This window comes from Cervus canadensis, chromosome 3 (assembly GCF_019320065.1).
Source record: "Cervus canadensis isolate Bull #8, Minnesota chromosome 3, ASM1932006v1, whole genome shotgun sequence".
NCBI lineage: Eukaryota > Metazoa > Chordata > Mammalia > Artiodactyla > Cervidae > Cervus > Cervus canadensis.
Genome location: NC_057388.1, coordinates 100186801 through 100210658, shown reverse-complemented (window position 1 = coordinate 100210658; position 23858 = coordinate 100186801). Strand labels below are relative to the sequence as shown.

The window sequence follows — 23858 nt, the reverse complement described above, 5'->3', positions numbered from 1 at the left end:
GTAATACTTTTTATAAAGAAGTTTTATAAATGTGGACTCGATTATTTCTGCAGTTATAAAATCATGATATAATGGGGGAAATGCAGGATATATTATGATGTTCATAAGATTTTGATGAGGGTGCCAGGTGGTACCAACCTGGCCTATGTTAGGTGAGATGTTAAGGATGTTGGAGGGGGCTTGTGTCGAGAACACAAAGACAGTCTGTCCTCCTTCAGATGGACTCAAGTGAATTTTTGGATGATTTATAATTAACTAAAGTTTGTTTCTTTTTCATGACTCCATACATCTTGCTCAAAACAGACCACATGGAGAGGACACTTTAAAAGCCTCCCTGTGACCTGGGAAGGGACCTGACCCAGATGAGGGAGGAGCAGTGTGGCTGTGGTAGAGAGGGCCAGGGAGCTGATGCAGGCAGGTGGGGAGAGGAAGTCCTGCCCACCTGGGAAAGGTGGACCAGAGCCGAGACCAGGTGAGAGCCAGGCTGGGGGAGAACCTCCAGAAAGACAGAAACAAGCTGCCTGAGGTGAGACAAGAATATCTAGATGCATCTAATTTACCAACAATCTTCCTCCTCGATCTCAGGCTCAGGTGATGACTAGGAGTCTGAGCTGGAGAAGCATCTCCTGATTCACAAGGAGGATGCAGAGGAAAGACTGAGACCGATGGAGGACACATGGCCCCGAGGCCCGGGAGTGAGGCTGAGGCCAACCTAGTGCACACACCCAGGGTCACGCTGCAGGCATGTGGTCTGCAAAACCCTCAGACTCCCAGTGCTAGGGCCCTGCACGTGGCTAACAAAGCCCTGGGGCTCCCGGTGTAGGACTCTGCACGTGGCCTCCTGTCTTTTTGCACAGAGAGGAGGTGGCCTTGCAGCGCTGTGGAGTCACTGCTGGCGCAGAAGTACACAGATGTCTGTGAGGGGTTGGCGGACTCCAGCGTGAGAGGGAAGTTCTCTGCCCTTGATCTGGAGACGCTGTACCCGTCAGGCATGTCTCCTTTCTCTGTGTCCGGAGGGCCATTTGAGTAATGGATCAGCCTCAGCCCATGTCCCGGGTCTTGTCGGTACCAGTACATGCGGTCATGACCCAGATCCTGAGTACATTTCAGTGTTGCCCTCTGTCCTGTCCTCACAACCTGGAATCTGGGGTCCTGAGTGACACCAGCGTGGACCGCCCCTGTGGAGAAGGAGGACCGATGCTGCAGTCACAGCGGACATGCTTTGTGCTGACACCCCAGGGGACCCTGCCCCCCAGGACTCACCTGCCTGCAGGAGACAGAAGACCACACAGCCCAGGAGGCAGGGGCTCATGGCAGGAGCGGGGCAGGTGGAGGGCCCTTTGGTCTGAGTGTGGATGAGAGGGGAGAGGGGCTCTCCAGGGAGTGCTTCTGAGATGTCACTGTCCCTGCCTGGCCCCAGAGCCGACCTATCACTCAGGGGGCCACGCCCCTTCCCCCAGAGGCTCAAATCAGGAATGAACCTGAGAGAACTGTTCACAACACGGAGACCCATCTAGCTCAATGGACGTAAGCCTCATACATTGCTGTAACCTTTCTGTAAATGTTAAAGATTTTTTCTGTAAATGTTAAAGTGATGAAATGATTTGTACGGTCTAGTCAAGAGATAAGTCTTCTTTAACATGTATATTACTTTTCTTTATCTACATATTTCTGGAGTTTCAATCCTGGGGAATCCTTCTGGTGTCCTCCTGCCCTTTATGATATGTCCCAATAGCACTTCAAGGCTCCATTTCCGCAAAATTGACTCCATTCTGCAGTCCTGAGAATGTCCCTCCACCCACCATGTTTCTCCAGGTTTCTGCTGCCAACCTCATCGCAGGCTCATCAACATTAGAGGAATTCTTTGGTCTGTTTCTAATCAGTTCACTGACAGACGGTCCACCGGTCAAAGCAGGTAGAGCCCCTTCATGTTCACACGTGTTTCCCGTGTTGGGGGGAAGGGAGCCAGCAGAGCCCCCTCAGGCCTGTGACCCACCTTTCTGGGTGGAGAGAAGCTGGGTGCCCAGCACAGGATGACGTTTTGGCACAAAGGAATACAGATGTAGGAGGGACCTGGACGGAGGTGCAGATGCCACCGTAAACGAAAAAGGCTCTGTTTTTATTTGAGACATTCCTCCTATGGGAATACCTGCTTGTGAAGTGTGGCTGCCAGTCATTGAGTAGCAATTCATATCATAGAGCTCAAAATTGTATCTTGTATACACATAATACAACGCATAAATGTAATTTGCTTGTACAGAGAAATATCTGTGAGCGAAGGGACTACAGGTTTAGAGAACAGACTTGAGCCGGAATGCTCGCTGTAACACTTATGAAGTATGAGATCTGGGCCACTCACGACCCCTCAGAATTACAAACAGTTAAAACAATACTTGTCTTGATGACCTTAGTGAGCATTTAAACATACCAAGGAGTAAATGTCTGGGAAAGTCTATCGCTCTACCAGAGACTGGGCTTGGCAGGCTGGCAGCTGACACTCTGGGCACCACTTCCTGAGCTGGGACAGGGGTGTTTTTGTCCCAGAGGCACCTGATCATACAGGGCTGTGCCTTGGCTGCTGGCACAGAGATACAGAGTGGAGTCCCTCAGCTCCAAGGGGGTCAAGCTCAGCTCAGAGCAAATGTCATTCAACTGTTTTCCTGAGAATCGATCCGATATGTTTCCTTTTTGATACTCTTCCCCATCATAATACTGAATGAGGAATTGGGGGCCCTGGCCCAGGGCCTGTTGGTACCAGTACACAGAGCGGTGTCCAGAGTCAGGGGAACATCTCAGAGTCGCGTTCTGCTTTCTTGATTTGATCCGGTACTTGGGGGTCTGGGTGACTCCAGAATCCACCAGGCCTGTTGGGGAGGAGACAAGGAATCTGAGGGCAGAGCACAGGGAAGCCTCCTGCTGCAGCCCTCATCTCCAGGCTTCTATCTCAGGGGGGCAAAGGCATCTCAGAAGCTCCCGCACTGTGTCCAGGACTCACCTGCTCCCAGGAGGCAGAGAGTCAGACAGCAGAGGAGCCTGGAGCCCTTGGCAGCATCAGGAACCCAAGGCTGCTGCTGGCTGGGGGCGGGGCTCCTGGGGTGAGAGGTGTAAGTGCTGACCCTCCTGCTTCCCTGATTGGAGCATTGCCTATGACGTCACTGCTCTGTGTCTCTGCAGGCTGCCCTTGTCCACTGGACCCCTCAGCATTACCCAGGGCTGGCTCCTTATGCCACTCCCTGTCCTGCATAGCCCCTCAGCAAGTTTGGCTGTGAGGTGAGTTTCATCCCCTGGTCCCATGTGCCCACAACATGTCTTGTTCTCCTCTGCCTGACCCTGCCTGACACTCAGACCCAAGACCTCACCAACCACCCCAACCCCTTCACCTCCTCCTCACATGCTGATCCAGAATACGACAACCGTGAACATCCTGAGGTTCCAGGCACGTGCCCAGTTCCCTGGGCAGGGAGGAGTCTGTGCTGGTTCCATATGTCTTGGAACAATTCAGGGAACTCAAACCTGCTCCCAGATGCAGGCATGATATAGCCAAGGTTCCCTTAAACTGCCCTCTCCAGAGAGATTCTCAACTCCTCTAATACACCCTACTTACCTTTAAACACAGTGCCTCCAAGTGGCCAAAAGTCCAGGGTCTCATGGATTTGCACCATCTGTTTAAAGCAAGGGTACAAAATCCAGGACCCTGCACACACTCACACAAACACACAAACACACACACACACTCACACACACACACAGACAGACACACACACACACACACACACTCTCACACACACAAAAACACACACAGACACACACACACAGACACACACACACAAACACAAACACACAGACACACACACTCACACACACACAGACACACACACACTCAGACACATACACACACACACAGACACACAAACACAAGACACACACACTCACACACACACAGACACACACACACTCAGACACATACACACACACACAGACACACACACATCTGTTCTACTGCCTTCCTAGCCTGGCTGATAGGGTTTATCTTCAAATCCACTCTTAGACTCTGGAGGCAGAAGACTTTATGATCTAAACTTTTTACTGAGAGAGAAATGATTGCGGCACCACTACAATGATGTAGTTATCTAAGATGGAAATATATAATCATAGAATAAATACTCTGAGGATCTCAAGTGAATCTGCCAGCAAACATGTATTCCATAACTACTGCTGATTAATCAGATGTATATATTTCCAGATGTGTATTTAAATTGAGCATTATCAAATTCTAGATAAAACTTTTTATAAAGAAGTTTTAGAAACAAGAACTCATCTGTTTCTGCACTTATAAAATCTTGATAAAATGGGGGTGATGTATGATATATTTTGACTTTAAGAAGATTTTGATGAGGGCGCCAGGTGGTGGCAACCTGGCCTTGGTAAGATGAGATGCTAAGGAAGTCAGGGCGGGCAGGCGGTGGGAGAACACACAAAGATCATCTGTCCCCCTGAGATGAACTCCCATGAGTTTTTGGATGATTGATGATTAACTGAAGTTGATTTCTCTTTGATGATTCCATCCAGCTTGCTCAAAGCAGAGCACGTGGAGGGGCCACTTTAGAAGCCTCCCTGAGAAATGAGAAGGGACCTGAGACAGATGAGGGAGGAGCCTGTGGCTATGGGAGAGAGGGCCAGGGAGCTGATGCAGAGAGGTGGGGAGAGGAATGTCCTGCCCGCCTGGGAAAGGTGGGCAAGAGAAGAGAGCATGTGAGAGTCAGGCTGGGGCAGAACCTTCCAGAGAGACGTTGATGAAGTGCCTGAGGTAAGACAGGAGGGCCTATTTAAATCTAATTTACCAACATTCTTCCCTCCTAGAGGTCTCAGGCTCAGGTGATGACTAGGAGTCAGAGCTGGGGAAGCATCTTCCTGGTTCACAGGGAGGATGCAGCGGAAAGACAGAGACCGATGGTGGACACATGGCCCCGAGGCCCAGGAGTGAGGTTGGGGCAGCGTTGTCCACACACCCAGGGTCAGGCTGCAGGCACGTGGCCCGCAAAGGCCCAAGATTTCCTGTGCTAGGAGCCTGATTGTGGGCACCTAGTACTTTTTGCACAAAGAGGAGGTGGCCATGCAGTGCCGTGGAATAACTGCTGGCACAGAAGTACACAGATGTCTGGTTGCGGATGGCAGACTTCAGCGTCAGAGGGAAGTTCTCTTTGTTTGATCTGGAGACGCTGTAACCCTCGGGCACATCTCCTGGCTCGCTACTGGGCACACCAGCTGAGTAATAGGTCCGCCTCAGCCCATGTCCCAGGTCTTGTCGGTACCAGTACATACTGTCGTGGTACATATCCTGAGTATATTTCAGAGTTGTCCTCTGTCCTGTCCTCACGACCTGGAATGTGGGGTCCTGAGTGACACCAGCATGGACCGCTCCTGTGGAGAAGGAGGACCGATGCTGCAGTCACAGCGGACATGCTCAGTGCTGACACCCCCAAGGGGACCCTGCCCCCAGGACTCACCTGCCTGCAGGAGACAGAAGACCACACAGCCCAGGAGGCAGGGGCTCATGGCAGGGGCGGGGCAGGCGGAGGGCCCTCTGGTCTGAGTGTGGATGAGAGGGAAGAGGGGCTCTCCAGGGAGTCCGTCTGAGATGTCACTGTCCATGCCAGGCCCCAGAGCAGACCTGCCCCATAAGGCGGCCATGCCCTTCCCCCAGAGACTCAAATCTAAGATGAACCTCAGAGAATCACTTCCTAGAGTGGCTGAGAAGAAGTCCAGGGTCCCCGAGGAAGAGAAAGAAGTCCAGAGCCCTAGAGAAGGTGAAAGGGGTCCAGGGCTCTCAAGGAGAAAAGAACAAACATTTTTTCTGCATTGCTTTGTTTAGTCAATCGAGCACTGTATCTTGCTTGAGGAGGTGTTTCTCCTTACCAAGAACCTTCTCACTAATCTTGTTATCTGAAGATGTATTTTGTGGAAGTGGGTTCAGTGAGATCTTTCTATTGTCAGTTCTAATCTTGTTAATTTAAGATGTATGTTGTGAGTGGGTCTGATAAAACTATATAAGGCCTTGATAAGACTAGCAAGTGGGGGCACTCTCCCTCCCCCTTCAATGTCTATGTCAGAAGCTTTCCTTGTTCCTTTTTATACTTTAATAAAACTCAGCTACACAAAATCTCTTGAATGATCAAGACTGGTCCCTGGTCCCGAAGCTAAATCGTCTTCGGAAATCATGAATCCGACACCTTTCAATGGAAGCTATCAAACCTGAGTGAACAGTTCATAACAGGGAGACCCATTCAGCTCACCGGACATAAGCCTTACAAGTTGATGTAATCTTTCTGTGAAACTGATCAAATTTTTGTATGTTCTAGTCCAGAGATAATTTTTCATTAACACACATGTTACATTTATTTATCTGTATATTTCTGTAGTTTTAAGTCTTGGGGAAATCCTTCTGGCTTCCTGTTGCCCCTTATGACTCATGTGTCCCAATAGGACTTCAAGGCCTATTTGCACTGTAATTGCCTGCAGTCCTGAGAATGTCCCTCCACGCCTACCCTGTTTCTCACGGTGTCTGATCCTACCCTTATCACAAGCTCATCAACATTGAGGAATTGTTTGGTCTGTTTCTTATCAATTCACTGGCAGTTGGTCCACCAGCCAAAGGCAGGTAACAGCTCCTTCAAGTTCACAGGAGCCCCTGCTTCCCAGGTCTGGGGAGGGAGCAAGCAGATACCCTCAGGCCTGTGACCCACCTTTCTGAATGGAGAGAAGCCGGTTGCCCAGCTCGGGTGACTTATTGGCACAAAGGAATGCAGACTTAGGAGGGACATGGAGGGAGATGCAGATTCCAGAATAAAAAAAACAACTGCTCTGTTTTTATTTGAGAGATTCCTCCATGGGAATACCTCCTTGTGAAGCAGGGCTGCCATTCACTGAATAACAATTCATATCATAGAGCCCCAAATTCTGTCTTGTTACACATGACCCCCATGCATATCTAATTTCTTCTGTAGGGAGGCAGTCCCATTGCGGCCAGGGACCACCGTTGTTGAGAAGAGACTTGAGTCAGAGTCCTTGCTATAATAATTATGAAGTATGAGATCTGGGCAATCATGTTCACTCAGATGTATAAACAGTTAAAATAATATGTACCTTGCATGATTTTTGTGAGCACTAAAATATATCAAGAAATGAACATCTGGGGAAGACTGTCTACTCCACCAGAGACTGGGCTTGTCAGGCTGGCAGTCGACACACTCACTACCACTTTCTGAGCTGGGGCAGGAGTGTTTTTGTCCCAGAGGCATCTGATCACGCAGGGCTGTGTCTTGGATGCTGGCACAGAGATACAGAGCGGAGTCCGTCAGCTCCAAGGGGGTCAAGCTCAGCTCAGAGCGGGAGTCACTGAACTGTTCTCCTGAGAATCGATCCGATATGTTTCCTTTTTGATACTCTTCCCCATCATAATACTGAACAAGGAACTGGGGGCCCTGGCCCAGGGCCTGTTGGTACCAGTACACAGAGAGGTGTCCAGATTCAGGGGAACATCTCAGAGTCGCATTCTGCTTTCTTGATTTGATCAGGTACTTGGGGGTCTGGGTGACTCCAGATTCCACCAGGCCTGTTGGGGAGGAGACAAGGAAGCTGAGGGCCGAGGACAGGTAAGCCTCCCGCTGCAGCCCTCATCTTCAGGCTTCTATCTCAGGGAGGCAAAGGCATCTCAGAAGCTCCCGCACTGTGTCCAGGACTCACCTGCTCCCAGGAGGCAGAGAGTCACACAGCAGAGGAGCCTGGAGTCCATGGCAGCATCAGGAACCCAAGACTGCTGCTGGCTGGGGGCGGGGCTCCTGGGGTGAGAGGTGTAAGTGCTGACCCTCCCGCTTCCCGGATTGGACCATTGCCTATGACGTCACTGTTCTGTGTCCCTGCAGGCTGTTTCCTGATCCACTGCACCCCTGGCCAGGTCCCATGGTGGGCTCCTCTATGCCCTTCCCCGTCCTGCATAGCTCCTCAGCAAAGGGTGGGTGTGAGATGAGCACTGTCCCCATATGCCCATAACATGGCTTTCTCTTCTCTTCCTGTCCCTGCCTGACACTCCTCACCCAGCCCTCACCAGCCACACTAATCCATCACCCACCGCTCCCCATGCTGCTCCAGGAGACGCCCTCTGGACACATCCTGAGGATCCAGGCAGGTCCCCACTCCCCTGGGCAGTGAGGTGTCTGGGCTGGGTCCATGTGTCTGGACCACTCAGGGAACTCAAACCTACTTTCTGATGCAGGCATGTAGCCAAGGTTCCCTTAAGCTGCCCTCCCCAGGGTGACTCTCAACCCCTCCCAGGGCACCCAGCTTACCATGGACCCACAGTGCCTCCTAGTGGCCAGTAATCCACAGTCTCACAGATCTGTGCCTTCCATCTAAAACAAGAATAGAAATCCCCCACACTCCACACTTTCAACCCCTACACACACACACACACAAACACACACAAACACACACATCCCTCATCTGCTCCCTTACCCACCTGGCTGAACTAGGGTTGATCTTCAAGTCTAGTCTTGGGCTGTGGAGTTAAAAGACTGTATGATCAGACTTTTCTGCTAAGAAGGAAATAATTCCTGCATTACTGCAATGACAGTAGTTAGCTAAAGTGGAGTAATACAGGCAATAGAAAAAAGCCCTCTCATGATCTCAAATGAAGCCAGCCTTGACACCTGGATTCGAGACCTCTTTCTGATTAATCAGACCCATATATTTACCGATTTCATATTTAAATTAAGCATTACCAAATTCTAGCTATTGCATTTTATTAAGAAGTTTTATGGATATTAACCTATTTATTTCCTATGAACTTAAAAATCTTGTTATAATAAGATACCATGGAGGAAATATTTTGACTTTGAGAACATTTCTCTGAGGGAAATAGTGGAAAACTGGTCCAGGTTAATTGAGATGCTAAGAAAGAGGGGCAGGGAGGAGAACACACACACCCAGCCTGTCTCTCCTCCTTTGAATGGACTCCTGAGGGATTTTGGATGGTTTCTAATTAACTGAGGTTGTTTTCTCTTTGATGACTGCAAGAGCTTTCTCAAACACAACCACTTAGGCATGGTTACAAAGTTCCCTGTGTCATGGGAAGGGCCATGACACAGATGAGGGGAGGGCAGTGTGTCTGGAGCAGAGAGGGCAGGGGAGCTGAGGCCAAGGCAGTAAAGGAGGAAGACCTGCCCCTCTGGTGGGCAAGAGCAGGGAGCACTTGAGAGCTAGGCTGGGGGAGAAACCTCCAAAGAGACAGCAATGAGGTGCTGGGGAGAGACAAGTGGGTCGAGATGTATCTGATTTACCAATATCCTTCCCTCCGGTGGTCTTAAGCTCATGAGTAAGAGGTAGAACTAGTCAGAACTGGATGCTTTCTGAAAAACAGAGACGGATGGTGGACACGTGTCTCCGAGTCCCTGGGGTCAGATCCAGGCCTGTTCAGATCGCACATCCAGGGTCACAGTGCCGGCCAGTGGTCCCCAGGGCATGAGGCTCCTGGTGCTCGGAGCCTGCCCGTGGGCCCCCTGTCTTTTTGTACACAGAGCAGGTGGCCGTGCAGTGGAGTGAGTAACGGCTGGCACAGAAGTAGGGAGCGGTTCTCAGACTCCACCGTGAGAGGGAAATTCTCTGTGTTTGATCTGGAGACGCTGTACCTGTCGGGTACGTCTCTTGCTCCATGGAGGGAGGCATAGCTGAGTAATGGCTCAGGCTCAGCCCGAGTCCTGGGTCTTGTTGGTACCAGCGCATATAGTTATGACCCAGATCCTAAGTACAATTAAGTGTCACGCTCTGTCCTGTCCTCACTACCTGGAATCTGCGGTCCTGAGTGACACCAGCGTGGACCGCCCCTGTGGAGAAGGAGGACCGATGCAGTCACAGTGGACATCCTTCCTGCTGGCACCCCCAAGGGGACCCTGCCCCCCGGGACTCACCTGCCTGCAGAGGACAGAAGACCACGAAGCCCCGGAGGCAGGGGCTCACGGCGGGGGTGGGGCAGGTGGAGGGCCCTCTGGTCTGAGTGTGGATGAGAGGGGAGAGGGGCTCTCCAGGGAGTCCTTCTGAGATGTCACTGTCCCTGCCAGGCCCCAGAGCCAACCTGTCAGTCAGGGACCATGCCCCTTCCCCCAGAGGCTCAAATCAGAAATGAAATTGAGTGAAGTGTTCACAGCAGGGATACCCATCCAGCTCAATGCACATAAGCCTCACAAGTTTTTGTAAACTTTCTGTAAAACTGTTCACATCTATAGGTACATTTTATTCCAGAAATAGCTGTTCATTAATACATATATTCATTTTATTTATCTACATATTTCGGTGGTTTTGAATCTCAGGGAAAATCCTGAGGTCTTCCTGTTGCCCTTTATGATTCATGGGTCCCAAATAATCCCTCATGCTTCTACTTTGTTAAATTGAGAGCAGTGCTCTTCATGTCCTGCCACCCACAATGATTCTGGACCTGTTTCCCCAACCTTATGGCAGGCTCATCAACACCTGAGGAATCCTTGGGCTTATTAATTCACCGACTGACAGGGTGCCTGTCAAAGGCAGGCTCACGCCGTCATGCTCAGCTGAGCACGTCTTCTGGGGTCTGAGGGGTGGGGGGGCAGCGGGCCGAACCACCTCAGGCCTGTGGCCCACCTTGCTTGGAGGAGAGAAGCTGGCTGCCCAGCACCACGGATGACATGTTGGCACAAAGGAGTCCAGACGGGGAGGGATGTCGGGAGAGATGGCTGACCCGGGGCAAAGGGAAAATGCTCCGATTGTACGTGAGACATCCGTTGCATGGGATACTTCTTTGTGAAACGTGGCAGCCATTCAGTAACTCATGTCCTAGAGCCTAGATTCTATCACATCGCACAAACCTCACATTTAGAAGGACCCTGTGCTAGCTGCTATGCTCTGCTGCTGTGATTTCCAGCTTCTCAATAATATCTGAACCTGAATATCATGCACCTGGTCATGAGTGGGTGACCGTGGTGACCTCCTGATGTGCTGGTTTCCATGGAACCCAATCTCACGTCTGGGGCCTGGGGGACTAGCCATCCCTGGGGCCTCAGAGACGAAAACACAGAAACTAAAGTCAGAAGCAATGAATGAGCCCAATGTTGTAGCCACAAAAACAAGCCTTGAATTGGGGCCTGGCAAGTCGATGGGATCCACACCTGTGCTCAGAGTGTCTCTGGTCCAAGAGACAGTGGGGCCCACAACAAAGGAGCCTAGTGCCCAGGCCAGGCCGCTACAGAAAAGGGGGACTTTTCAACTCAACTCCTGTGACTTGTAGCTGGGGTCAAATCAAAGGCAAGCTTCTCCTGACATGAGATGATATCTCACCCTAGTTGCTGCTTCTGGTTGCCTGCTCAGTCCCAGCACCCAGTGTGGGCACAGGAAGACTTGTTGTGTGTGTTTCACATGGGACTGCAAAGGAATTTCCTAGGAGATGAGGACTTCCTGTAAAAAGAGCACCATAAAATCATTTCAGACAATGTGTGCACAAGAAGGAAATTTTTAAAAGTGCATAAATAATTAAAAAAAAAAAAAAGCTTGTACCAGCAGGGAAGATCTTTGAATGGTCATTTTCCAAACCATCCATCTCCAGATAGGATAGTCCCTGACATGGATATGGTGCTCACATGCTTTCAAGAAAGTCTTTAACTATAATTCTCTCCAGCAGTAATGTTTTAAATATTTAACTCTGGGCCAAAGAGGACTTTAAAACAGAATGACAGCAAAAGAAATCATACTGTTCACTGTCAGGGAAAGAGATAGGCCTGGGAATGGGGTCTGAGAGAATTTCTGGTGATGAAATGTTCTCAGTCTTTACAGGTGAATGTTCCATGGGCACATACAGATGGAAGGATCAAAACCATGCTTCGGTTCACTGTACAGTGTGTAATGTTATTGTATATACAGAGGATCCCTTGAACCACACTTTTTTGAAGTTCCTGGGTCCAGTTTTGTGTGGAATTTTTAATAGGTGCTAACTACAGACCTTGTTGTTCATCTGGTAAAGAATCTCCCTGCAATGGGAGAGACCTGGGTTGGATCCCTTGGTGGGGAAGATCTGCTGGAGGAGGGAAAGGCTGCCCACTCCAGTATTCTGGCCTGGAGAATTTCATGGACTGTATGGGGGTCACAAAGAGTCAGACACAACTGAGTAACTTTCACTGTCACTTTTCACAGTACTACACAATTGTGGCTGGTTGAATCTACAGCTGTGGAATCATAAATAGAGAGGTTTGACTGAATTTAAACAAACTTTTACATCATGGTTAGGGCTGGGTCAGGGTCCCCAAACTACACATTATTCAAATGTTTACTATAATCCATATGCCAATAAAGTTGATGTAAAAACGCCTGAAGGTACGTTACATGCTGTTTATCTCATGTAGTTAACAAGCAAGCACAATTACTTTCTTTCCTGTGACATCTGAATATCTCAAGTATAGGGTTTGAAGTCAAAATGTGTCCATATCTACTTTAGTACCTAGGAAGTACTAGAGGAGGCTATCAGAGATTACCAAAGGGAGTCAAGAAATCCAGAGTCCTGTTACCTGCCAGGGACTTCATGCTTACTAAATTCCTGTGAAACCCTGGAAGATGGTGTCCTGACTAATAAAATATGTCAACTAGACTGCCATGGATATTCAGCTTTATTTTTCTGGGTGCTCCTAGGAGGGGTATTTTTGGAAAAGGTAATATGTTAATAGGTAAATTTTAATAATAGATTAGATTAGCATTTTAATTGGTAAAGCAGATGACCCTCCATAACGTAGGTGGGCTTCATGAAACCAGGAGAAGAGATGAACAGACAAAAGAACACTGATCCTCCCCCAAGTAAGAGATAATTGTCAGCTGATGGCCTTCACACTGGGCCACTAGCTTTTCTGCTTTTGAACTTAAACATCAGTTCCCCCTCAGTCTCTCGTAGCACCAGACCAGCCTGCAGCTTTTGCACTTATCAGCTTTAACAACTGTGTGAGCCAATTGCTTTAAAACAAGTATGTGTATATGTATTTTGTGTATGTGTATATTATTTATTCTTATGGGGGACAGTTTTGGGGGGCAAAGATCACAATAGATTAGGACAGACTTGAATCAAATACCTTGCTCTGAAAGGAATGAAATATGAGACGTGGGCAAGTCAGTTCCACTTAGATGTATAAACAGGGAAAATAATACTTACCTAGGATGATCTTTGGGACCATTAAAACACAGCAGAGGAAGAATATCTGGGAGAGTCTATCGGATCTATCTAGGCCTGGAAGGCAGGCAGTCACCCTCACCACACTTCCTGAGCTGGGGTAGGAGAGTTTTTGTGCCAGAGGCACCTGATCATGCAGGGCTGTGTCTGGGCTGCTGGCACAGAGATACACGGCTGAGTCCGTCAGCTCCAAGGAGCTCAAGTTCAGCTCAGAGCGAGAGTCACTGAACTGTTTTGCTGAGAATCGATCCGGGAGCTGTGCTTCTCCCCTCACTTCCTGCCTGTAATACTCAATGAGGAACCGGGGGCCCTGGCCCAGGGCCTGTTGGTACCAGTACAAAGAGAGGTGTCCAGAGACAGGGGAGCATCCCACTGTCACTCGCTGTCCTCTTGCTTTAATCAGGTATCTTGGGGTTTGGGTGACTCCAGCATCCACAAGGCCTGTGGGGGAAGAAGATGGGGCTGAGAAGGGACGCAGGAGAGAAGCCGATGGTGCCTTGGTTTCAGGCAAAGTCAGGCTAGGAACACAGATTCTCTCCTGTGCCAAGGACCCACCTGCTGCCAGGAGACAGAGAGCCACACAGCAGACGGGGCTGCAGCCCATGGCAGGAGGGGCAGAGCGGTCCGGCGTCTCCTTGCTCAGAGCTCTGCTTCTCTGAGAGCTGGGATTCTGGGGTCCTTCCCCTGATTGGAGGCGAGGCATGGACGTCACTGCTCTGATGTCATTGCCTCTGCTGGTTCCCAGGAATCTGACCTCTCATTCCCGGTCAGCTGATCCACGAATGCTGCTCTGTCCTGCAAAGTCTCTTAGATGACGTGTGAGCTGGACTGCTGGTCTGGGCGAGGCTGGGTTTATGCCCGACGCCCTTCCCCGTGGCTCCTTTGCTTCTCTCTTCAGGCCGGTGTTTCTCTTTTCTGTTTCTTTCCTACCAAGTCCCAGCTCCATACCCTTCACTTTTTCTGCAACCTCAGAGGCTCCTTCAGCATTGCATAGTTGAAGTTCATGGCTCCCACCTGGGACAGCTAGCCTACAAATTAGCGCCTGTGCTAGTCAGGCTTCTAGAGATGAAAACACCAAATGAAGCTTTCTCTTAACCCTGCTGGTCCAGGCACTAGCACTGTCCCCTTGCTCTGCCCCAGAATCTTCTGGAGTTTGGCAGTTCCACAGCATCCCCCTGTGGTCTATGTGTGGAAACCAAGATTGTCTACCGAGATTTAATAGTCATGGGCTGTTTTCATATTAGAAAATATTTCACTGTTTGCTGACCGCACTGCGTTTTTGCTTGTCTAGTTTTTCTAAAGAACATACAGGCAATTAGAAACACAGACTCACAAACCAGCCTGCCTTAGCTGATTTATGACTTTGTATTTCAAGAGTAAAGAAATGTGTTCGTGCAGGAAATATATAATTCTTTGACTTTTAGAAGATTGTGATGAGGGAAATGGTACAAACTTGGGTTAGTTCTTGTTGTTGGTGGTGGTGTTCAATTGCTAACTCCAGTCCAACTCTTTCAGACCCCATGCATTGCAGCACACCAAGCTGCCCTGTTCTTCACTATCTCCCAGAGTTTGCTCAAATTCATGTCTTTTGTGTTGGTGATGCTATCTAACCACCTCTTTCTCTGCCACCCCCTTCTCCTTTTGCTTTCAGTCTTTCCCAACATCAGGGTCTAGGCTATTTAGATGCTAAAGACAGGCAGTGGTAGAGAATAGATACACACACAGTTTGCCTCTCCTTCTCCTGAGGGACTACAAAGGAATTATGGATGATTAATCATTAACTGAGGTTGCATTCTCTTTGAGGAACCCAGGGAGCCTACTCAAACATGAAAACTTAGGGATCATTATAAGGTTCCCTGGGTGATGGGCAAGGACATGACCCAGATGAGGGAGGAGTGGCAAGGCTGAAGTAAAGAAGGGTCGGAAGGAAAGCCAGGAAGGTGGGAAAGGAAAGACCCCACATCTGGGGAAGTTGGACAATGCAGAGACGACACAAGGGCCAGCCTGGGGGAGAACCTTCCACAGCGACAGGCATGTGGTGCCCAGGGCGAGACAAGAGGGTCTAGATATACCTGATTTCCCAAACCCTACCCTCCTGGAGGCCTCATTTTCACTGATGACTAGAAGTCAGAGCTGGCTATCATCTTTAATTCAGGCTCAGGTGGCAGCCCTGGTGAATATACAGAGACTGAGAGCGGACACATGTCCATGAGGCCCTGTTGTCAGGTCTGTGACAGCAAAGATAAAAAACTACTGCCTATGCTGCCAGTATGTCTGTGGGCTCCAAGGCTCCATGTGCTAGGAGCCTGCAGGGGCTCCCCAAGTTCCAGGCTGCAGGGCCCTCATCTGCCTTTTTGCACAGAGAGGAGGTGGCCGTGCAGCGCCGTGGAGTCACTGCTGGCACAGAAGTACACAGATGTCTGGGAGCGGTTGGCAGATTTCAGAGTCAGAGGGAAGTTCTCTGTGCTTGGTCTGGAGACGCTGTACCCGTCGGGCACGTCTCCTTCCTCCGTGGTGGGAGGCACATCTGAGAAATGAATCAGCCTCAGCCCGTGTCCCGGGTCTTGTCGGTACCAGCACATATAGTTATGACCCAGATCCTGAGTACAATTAAGTGTGGCGCTCTGTCCTGTCCTCACGACCTGGAATCTGGGGTCCTGAGTGACACCAGCGTGGACCGCCCCTGTGGAGAAGGAGGACCGATGCTGCAGTCACAGAGGACATGCTCAGTGCTGGCACCCCAAGGGGACCCTGCCCCTAGGACTCACCTGCCTGCAGGAGACAGAAGACCACACAGCCCAGGAGGCAGGGGCTCATGGCGGGGGCGGGGCAGGTGGAGGGCCCTCTGGTCTGAGTGTGGATGAGAGGGGAGAGGGGCTCTCCAGGGAGTCCTTCTGAGATGTCCCTGTCCCTGCCGGGCCCCAGAGCCGACCTGTCACTCAGGGGGCCACACCCCTTCCCCCAAGGCTCAAATCAGAAATGAACCTGAGAGAACTGTTCACAACAGGGAGACCCATCCAGCTCAACGGACTTAAGCCTCACAAATAGATGTAAACTTTCTGGCAAACTAATTAAATATTGTGTGTGTTCTCATCCAGAGATAATTCTTCATTAATACATTTTTTACTTTTATTTATCTGCATATTTCTGTAGTTTTTAATCTTGTGGAAATCTTTCTGTCTTTGCATTGACTTTATGACTGATGTGACCCAGTAGGACTTCAAGGTTCCATTTCTGCATAATTGACCACAGTCCTGAGATTGTCCCTTCACCTACCATGTTTCTCCAGGAATCTGCTCCCAACCTCACTGCAGGCTCATCAACATTTGAGGAATTGTTTGGTCTATCTAATCAAATCACTGACAGACGGTCCACCAGCTAAATGCAGGTACACCTCATTCACATTCACAAGAGCCCGTGGTTCCCGTGTCACGGAGGGAGCAAGCAGAGCCCCCTCAGGCCTGTGACCCACCTTTCTGGGTGTAGAGAAGCTGGTTGCCCACCACCCCAGATGACACATTGGCACAAAGGAATACAGACATAGGAGGGAGACGGCAAGAGGTGGCAGACTCCAGGGTAATTGAAAAATGCTCTTTATTTATTGAGAGATCCTTTCCATGGGAATACCTCCTTGTGATGCACAGCTGCCATTCACTGAGTAACAGTTCATATCTTACAGCCCCACACTGTCCCTGTTACACAGAGCCCAGCACGGATATGGAATTTGCTCTGTATGGAGCCATTTCCATGAGGAAAGGAACCACAGGTGCTGAGAACAAACTTGAGCGGAAGCCTAGTTGTAAGTTATGAAGTATGAGATCTGGGCAATTCCCGTCCCCTCAGATGTACAAAGAGTTAAAATAATACTTATCTTGATGATCTTAGTGAGCATTAAAGCATATAAAGAAATGAATGTCTGGGAAAGTCTATCGCTCTACCAGAGACTGGGCTTGGCAGGCTGGCAGCTGACACACGGGGCAACACTTCCAGAGCTGGGACAGGGGTGTTTTTGTCCCAGAGGCACCTGATCACACAGGGCTGTGCCTCAGCTGCTGGCACAGAGATACAGGGCTGAGTCTGTCAGCTCCTAGGAGCCCAAGTTCAGATCTGAGCAAAGATCACTGAACTGTTCTCCTGAGAATCGATCTGATATGTTTCCTTTCTCACTAACTTCCCTGTTGTAATATTGAATGAGGAATTGGGGACCCTGGCCCAGGGCCTGTTGGTACCAGTACACAGAGCGGTGTCCAGATTCAGGGGAACATCTCAGCGTCACTTGCTGTTTTCCTGATTTGATCCGGTACTTGGGTGTCTGGGTGACTTCAGAATCCACCAGGCCTGTTGGGGGAGACAAGGAATCTGTGGGCAGAGCACAGGGGAAGCCTCCTGCTTCAATCCTCATCACCGGGCTTCTGTCGCAGGGTGAAAAAACATCTCAGAAGCTCCCCGCTGTGTCCAGACTCACCTGCTCCCAGGAGGCAGAGAGTCACTCAGCAGAGGAGCCTGGAGCCCTTGGCAGCATCAGGAACCCAAGGCTGCTGCTGGCTGGGGGCGGGGGTCCTGGGGTGAGAGGTGTAAGTGCTGACCCTTCCGCTTCCCTGAAGGAGCGTTTGCCTATGACGTCACTGCTCTGTGTCTCTGCAGGCTGCCCTTGTCCACTGGACCCCTCAGCATTACCCAGGGCTGGCTCCTCTATGCCACTCCCTGTCCTGACAGCCCCTCAGCAAGTTTGGGTGTGAGGTGAGTTTCTTCCCCTGGTCCCATGTGCCCACAACATGTCTTGTTCTCCTCTGCCTGACACTCAGCCCCAAGACCTCACCAACCACCCCAACCCCTTCACCTCCTCCTCACATGCTGATCCAGGATACAACCCCCTGTGAACATCCTGAGGTTCCAGGCACGTGCCCAGTTCCCTGGGCAGGGAGGAGTCTGTGCTGGTTCCATATGTCTTGGAACAATTCAGGGAACTCAAACCTGCTCCCAGATGCAGGCATGATATAGCCAAGGTTCCCTTAAACTGCCCTCTCCAGAGAGATTCTCAACCCCTCCCAAATACACCTTACTTACCTTGGAAACACAGTGCCTCCAAGTGGCCAAAGGTCCAGGGTCTCGTGGGTTTGCACCATCTGTTTAAAGCAAGGGTACAAAAATCCAGGACCCTGCACACACACACACAGACACACACACACACAGACACACACAGGCACACACACACAGACACACACACAGACACACAGAGACAGACACACAAACACTCACACACACACAGACACACACACATAGACACACACACACAGACACACACACTCACACACACAGACACACACACACAGAGACACACACACACAGACACACATACACAGACACAGACACACACACAAACACACACTCACACACACACACACACACACACACACACACCTGTTCTACTGCCTTCCTAGCCTGTCTGATAGGGTTTATCTTCAAATCCACTCTTAGCCTCTGGAGGCAGAAGACTTTATGAGCCAACTTTTTACTGAGAGAGAAATGATTGCAGCACCATTACAATGATGTAGTTATCTAAGATGGAAATATATAATCATAGAATAAATACTCTGAGGATCTCAAGTGAATCTGCCAGCAAACATGTGTTCCATAAGTACTGCTGATTAATCAGATGTATATATTTCCAGATTGTGTATTTAAATTGAGTATTATCAAATTCTAGATAAAACTTTTTATAAAGAAGTTTTAGAAACATGAACTCATTTATTTCTGCACTTATAAAATCTTGATAAAATGGGGGTGATGTATGATATATTTTGACTTTAAGAAGATTTTGATGAGGGCGGCAGGTGGTGGCAACCTGGCCTTGGTAAGATGAGATGCTAAGGAAGTCAGGGCGGGCGGGCGGTGGGAGAACACACAAAGATCATCTGTCCCCCTGAGATGAACTCCCATGAGTTTTTGGATGATTGATGATTAACTGAAGTTGATTTCTCTTTGATGATTCCATCCAGCTTGCTCAAAGCAGAGCACATGGAGGGGCCACTTTAGATGCCTCCCTGCGAAATGAGAAGGGACCTGAGGCAGATGAGGGAGGAGCCTGTGGCTATGGGAGAGAGGGCCAGGGAGCTGATGCAGAGAGGTGGGGAGAGGAATGTTCTGCCTGCCTGGGAAAGGTGGGCAAGAGAAGAGAGCATGTGAGAGTCAGGCTGGGGGAGAACCTTCCAGAGAGACATTGATGAAGTGCCTGAGGTAAGACAGGAGGGCCTATTTAAATCTAATTTACCAACATCCTTCCCTCCTAGAGGTCTCAGGCTCAGGTGATGACTAGGAGTCAGAGCTGGGGAAGCATCTTCCTGGTTCACAGGGAGGATGCAGCGGAAAGACAGAGACCGATGGTGGACCCATGGCCCCGAGGCCTGGTAATGAGGCTGGGGCAGCGTTGTCCACACCCCTAGGGTCACACTGCAGGCACGTGGCCCACAAAGGCCCAAGGTTTCCTGTGCTAGGAGCCTGATTGTGGGCACCCAATACTTTTTGCACAGAGAGGAGGTGGCCATGCAGTGCTGTGGAATAACTGCTGGCACAGAAGTACACAGATGTCTGGTTGCGGATGGCAGACTTCAGCGTCAGAGGGAAGTTCTCTTTGTTTGATCTGGAGACGCTGTAACCCTCGGGCACATCTCCCGGCTCACTATTGGGCGCACCAGCTGAGTAATAGATCAGCCTCAGCCCGTGTCCCAGGTCTTGTCGGTACCAGAACATATTATTATGACCCAGATCCTGAGTACATTTCAGTGTCGCCTTCTGTCCTGTCCTCACGACCTGGAATCTGGGGTCCTGAGTGACACCAGCGTGGACCACCCCTGTGGAGAAGGAGGACCGATGCTGCAGTCACAGAGGAGATGCTCAGTGCTGACACCCCCAAGGGGACCCTGCCCCCAGGACTCACCTGCCTGCAGGAGACAGAAGACCACACAGCCCAGGAAGCAGGGGCTCATGGCAGGGGCGGGGCAGGCGGAGGGCCCTCTGGTCTGAGTGTGGATGAGAGGGGAGAGGGTCTCTCCAGGGAGTCCTTCTGAGATGTCACTGTCCCTGCCAGGCCCCAGAGCAGTCCTGCCACAAGGCGGCCACGCCCCTTCTCCCAGAGACTCAAATCAAAGATGAACCTCAGAGAGTCACTTCCTAGAGTGGCTGATAAGAAGTCTAGGGTCCCCAAGGAAGAGAAAGAAGCCCAGAGCCCTAGAGAAGGTGAAAGGGGTCCAGGGCTCTCAAGGAGAAAAGAACAAACATTTTTTCTGCATTGCTTTGTTTAGTCAATCGAGCACTGTGTCTTGCTTGAGGAGATGTTTCTCCTTACCAAGAACCTTCTCACTAATCTTGTTATCTGAAGATGTATTTTGTGGAAGTGGGTTCGGGGAGACCTTTCTATTGTCAGTTCTTGTTAGTTTAAGATGTATGTGGGTCTGATAAAACTATATAAGGCCTTGATAAGACTAGCAAGTGGGGGCACTCTCCTTCCCCCTTCAATGTCTATGTCAGAAGATTTCCTTGTCCCTTTTTATACTTTAATAAAACTCAGCTACACAAAATCTCCTGAATGATCAAGACTGGTCCCTGGTCTTGAAGCTAAATCGTCTTCGGAAATCATGAATCCGACACCTTTCAATGGAAGCTATCAAACCTGAGTGAACAGTTCATAACAGGGAGACCCATTCAGCTCACCGGACATAAGCCTTACAAGTTGTTGTAATCTGTCCATGAAACTGATCAAATTTTTGTATGTTCTAGTCCAGAGATAATTTTTCATTAACACATACGTTTCACTTATTTATCTGCATATTTCTGTAGTTGTAAGTCTTGGGGAAATCCTTCTGGCTTCCTGTTGCCCCTTATGACTCATGTGTCCCAATAGGACTTCAAGGCCTATTTGCACTGTAATTGCCTGCAGTCCTGAGAAGGTCCCTCCACCTATCATGTTTCTCCAGGTGTCTGATCCTACCCTTATCACAAGCTCATCAACATTGAGGAATTGTTTGGTCTGTTTCTTATCAATTCACTGGCAGTTGGTCCACCAGCCAAAGGCAGGTACAGCTCCTTCAAGTTCACAGGAGCCCCTGCTTCCCAGGTCTGGGGAGGGAGCAAGCAGATACCCTCAGGCCTGTGACCCACCTTTCTGAATGGAGAGAAGCCGGTTGCCCAGCACGAGTTACTTATTGGCACAAAGGAATGCAAACTTAGGAGGGACATGGAGGGAGATGCCGACTCCAGAAAAAAAAAAAACTGCTCCGTTTTTATTTGAGAGATTCCTCCATGGGAATACCTCCTTGTGAAGCAGGGCTGCCATTCACTGAATAACAATTCATATCATAGAGCCCCAAATTCTGTCTTGTTACACATGACCCCCATGTATATCTAATTTGTTCTGTAGGGAGGCAGTCCCACTGGGGCAAGGACCACAGGTGTTGAGAACGAGACTGAGTCAGAGTCCTTGCCTATAAAATTATGAAGTATGAGATCTGGGCAAATCATGTTCACTCAGATATATAAACAGTTAAAATACTACTTATCTTGCATGATCTTTGTGAGCATTAAAGTATATCAAGAAATGAACATCTGGGGAAGACTGTCTACTCCACCAGAGACTGGGCTTGCCAGGCTGGCAGTCAACACACTCACCACCACTTCCTGAGCTGGGGCAGGAGTGTTTTTGTCCCAGAGGCACCTGATCATGCAGGGCGTTGTCTTGGCTACTGGCACATAGATAAAGGGTGGAGTCCGTCAGCTCCAAGGAGCCCAAGTTCAGCTCCAAGCGAAAATCACTGAACTGTTCTCCTGAGAATCGATCTGATATGTTTCCTTTCTCATTAACTTCCCTGTTGTAATACTGAATGAGGAACTGGGGGCCCTGGCCCAGAGCCTGTTGGTACCAGTACACAAAGCGATGTCCAAATTCAGAGGAACATCTCAGCCTCACTTGCTGCTTTCTTGATTTGATCAGGTATTTGGGGGTCTGGGTGAATTCAGAATCCACCAGGCCTGTTGGGGAGCACAAGAAAGCTGAGGGCAGAGCACAGGGAAGCCTCCTGTTGCAGCCCTCACCGACGGGCTTCTATCTCAGGGAGGCAAATACATCTCAGAAGCTCCCACACTGTGTCCAGGAGTCACCTGCTCCCAGGAAGCAGAGAGTCACACAGCAGAGGAGCCTGGCGCCTATGGCAGCATCAGGAACCCAAGACTGCTGCTGGCTGGGGGCGGGTCTCCTAGGGTAAGTGGGGTAAACTGCCCACCCTCCTGCTTCCCTGATTGGAGCATTTGCCTATGACGTCACAGCTATGTGTTTCTGCAAGTTCCCTACCCACTGTACACCCTGCCAGGACCAAAGGTGGGCCCTCTTTACCATTCCTTGCCCTTCACAGACCCTGAACAAGGGGTGGGTGTGAAGGGTGCACCATTCCCATGTCCCCATATGCCCACAACAGAGCTTGTTGTCCTCTGCCTGGCCCTGCCTAACACTCAGCCAGGCACTCACCTGGCTGGGAATCACCAGGCAATCAGCTGACAATCACACAGCCCTCACCAGCCACCCCAACCCCTTCACCTCCACTTCGCTTGCAGCTCCAGGAGACCATCTCCTGGGCACATCCTGAGGATCCAGGCACATCCCCACTTTCCCTGGCAGTGAGGAGTCTGTGCTGGTCACATGTGTCCTGGAACCTCAGGATCTCAGGGATCTCAACCTGCGTTACTCAGGCAGCATGTAGCCAAGTTCCTTAAAGCTGCCCTCCCCAGGGTGAATCTCCACCCCTTCCAAGTCCCCTGCTTACCGTGGGCCCACAGCGCCTCCTAGAGGCCAAAGGTCCAGAGTCTCATGGATCTCTGCCTTCTGTCTAAAGCAAGAATGTAAACACCCCACACCCTGACACACACACACTTGTTCTAGTGTCTTCCCATCCTGGCTGACTTCAGATTGGTCTTCAAATTCCCTCTTAGCCTCTGGAGGTAAAAGACTGTAGAAACCAACATTTCCATTAAGAAGAAAATTTCACTGACAGTAGCATGCTCAGGGGGAATCACACAGACCTTCAATACAGACACTCTGATGAGCTCAGGGGAATACAGCCTGGGACACTGCATTCCTTAGATCCCTCTGATTACAGATCCACATATTTCTAGATTTTCTATATAAATTAAGTATTATTATATTCTAGGTAATGGATTTATGTGCACAGATTATATACATTAATCCATTTGTTTTTAAACTTTTAAAACTTTGAAATTAAAAACACCAACCGTGCACTGTATTTAAGGTAGATGCAGCTGGGCGTGATAGGAGACTGCACACTCCGTGTCACACTGCAGACGTGTGGCCCTGGGCTCCGAGGCTCCGCGTGCGAGAAGCCTGCAAGGGGTTCTTCTATTTCCAGGCCGCAGGGCTTCCCTTATCTTTTTGCACAGAGAGGAGGTGGCCGTGCAGCGCCGCGGAGTAACTGCTGGTGCAGAAGTACACAGATGTCTGGGAGCGGTTGGCAGACTTCAGCGTGAGAGGGAAGTTCTCTGTGTTTGGTCTGGAGACGCTGTACCCGTCGGGCACATCTCCTTTCTCCGTGTTGGTAGCCACAGCTGAGTAATGAATCAGCCT

The 23858-nt window shown here is 49.9% G+C and overlaps 1 protein-coding gene and 4 gene segments (V, D, J or C); all 5 read right to left on the bottom strand.

Moving 5' to 3' along the window:
* Positions 1–762: 762 nt before the first annotated feature.
* On the bottom strand, positions 763–5691 carry LOC122437876. The segment is given in 2 exon segments: positions 763–1178; positions 5508–5691. Coding segments are annotated over 2 exon segments (600 nt in total).
* A 43-nt stretch (positions 5692–5734) lies between these two features.
* LOC122437875 lies at positions 5735–7815 on the bottom strand. The segment is given in 3 exon segments: positions 5735–5798; positions 7213–7612; positions 7744–7815. Coding segments are annotated over 3 exon segments (513 nt in total).
* Positions 7816–9468: 1653 nt separating this feature from the next.
* Positions 9469–13865, bottom strand: LOC122437874. The gene is made up of 5 exons (XM_043462358.1): positions 13787–13865; positions 13214–13672; positions 11440–11478; positions 9963–9966; positions 9469–9604 (listed from the first exon to the last, which is right to left on the bottom strand). The coding sequence occupies exons 1-5, from the start codon at positions 13833–13835 to the stop codon at positions 9469–9471; spliced, it is 687 nt and encodes a 228-aa protein (XP_043318293.1). The 5' UTR covers positions 13836–13865.
* Positions 13866–15573: 1708 nt separating this feature from the next.
* On the bottom strand, positions 15574–16164 carry LOC122437873. The segment is given in 2 exon segments: positions 15574–15914; positions 16000–16164. Coding segments are annotated over 2 exon segments (390 nt in total).
* Positions 16165–17276: 1112 nt separating this feature from the next.
* Positions 17277–20338, bottom strand: LOC122437872. The segment is given in 4 exon segments: positions 17277–17280; positions 17461–17569; positions 19744–20082; positions 20169–20338. Coding segments are annotated over 4 exon segments (501 nt in total).
* Positions 20339–23858: the final 3520 nt, after the last annotated feature.

Excerpts from the sequence above, each read along its gene's own strand:
- LOC122437874 (XM_043462358.1), bottom strand. The coding sequence starts at position 13,835 with ATGGGCTGCAGCCCCGTCTGCTGTGTGGCTCTCTGTCTCCTGGCAGCA. Across the intron at positions 13,673-13,786 it reads TCTCTGTCTCCTGGCAGCAG|GCCTTGTGGATGCTGGAGTC; the intron begins GTGGGTCCTTGG and ends CTTCCCCCACAG. Across the intron at positions 11,479-13,213 it reads GGTCCCAAAGATCATCCTAG|GAAGTCCTCATCTCCTAGGA; the intron begins GTAAGTATTATT and ends CTCTTTTTACAG.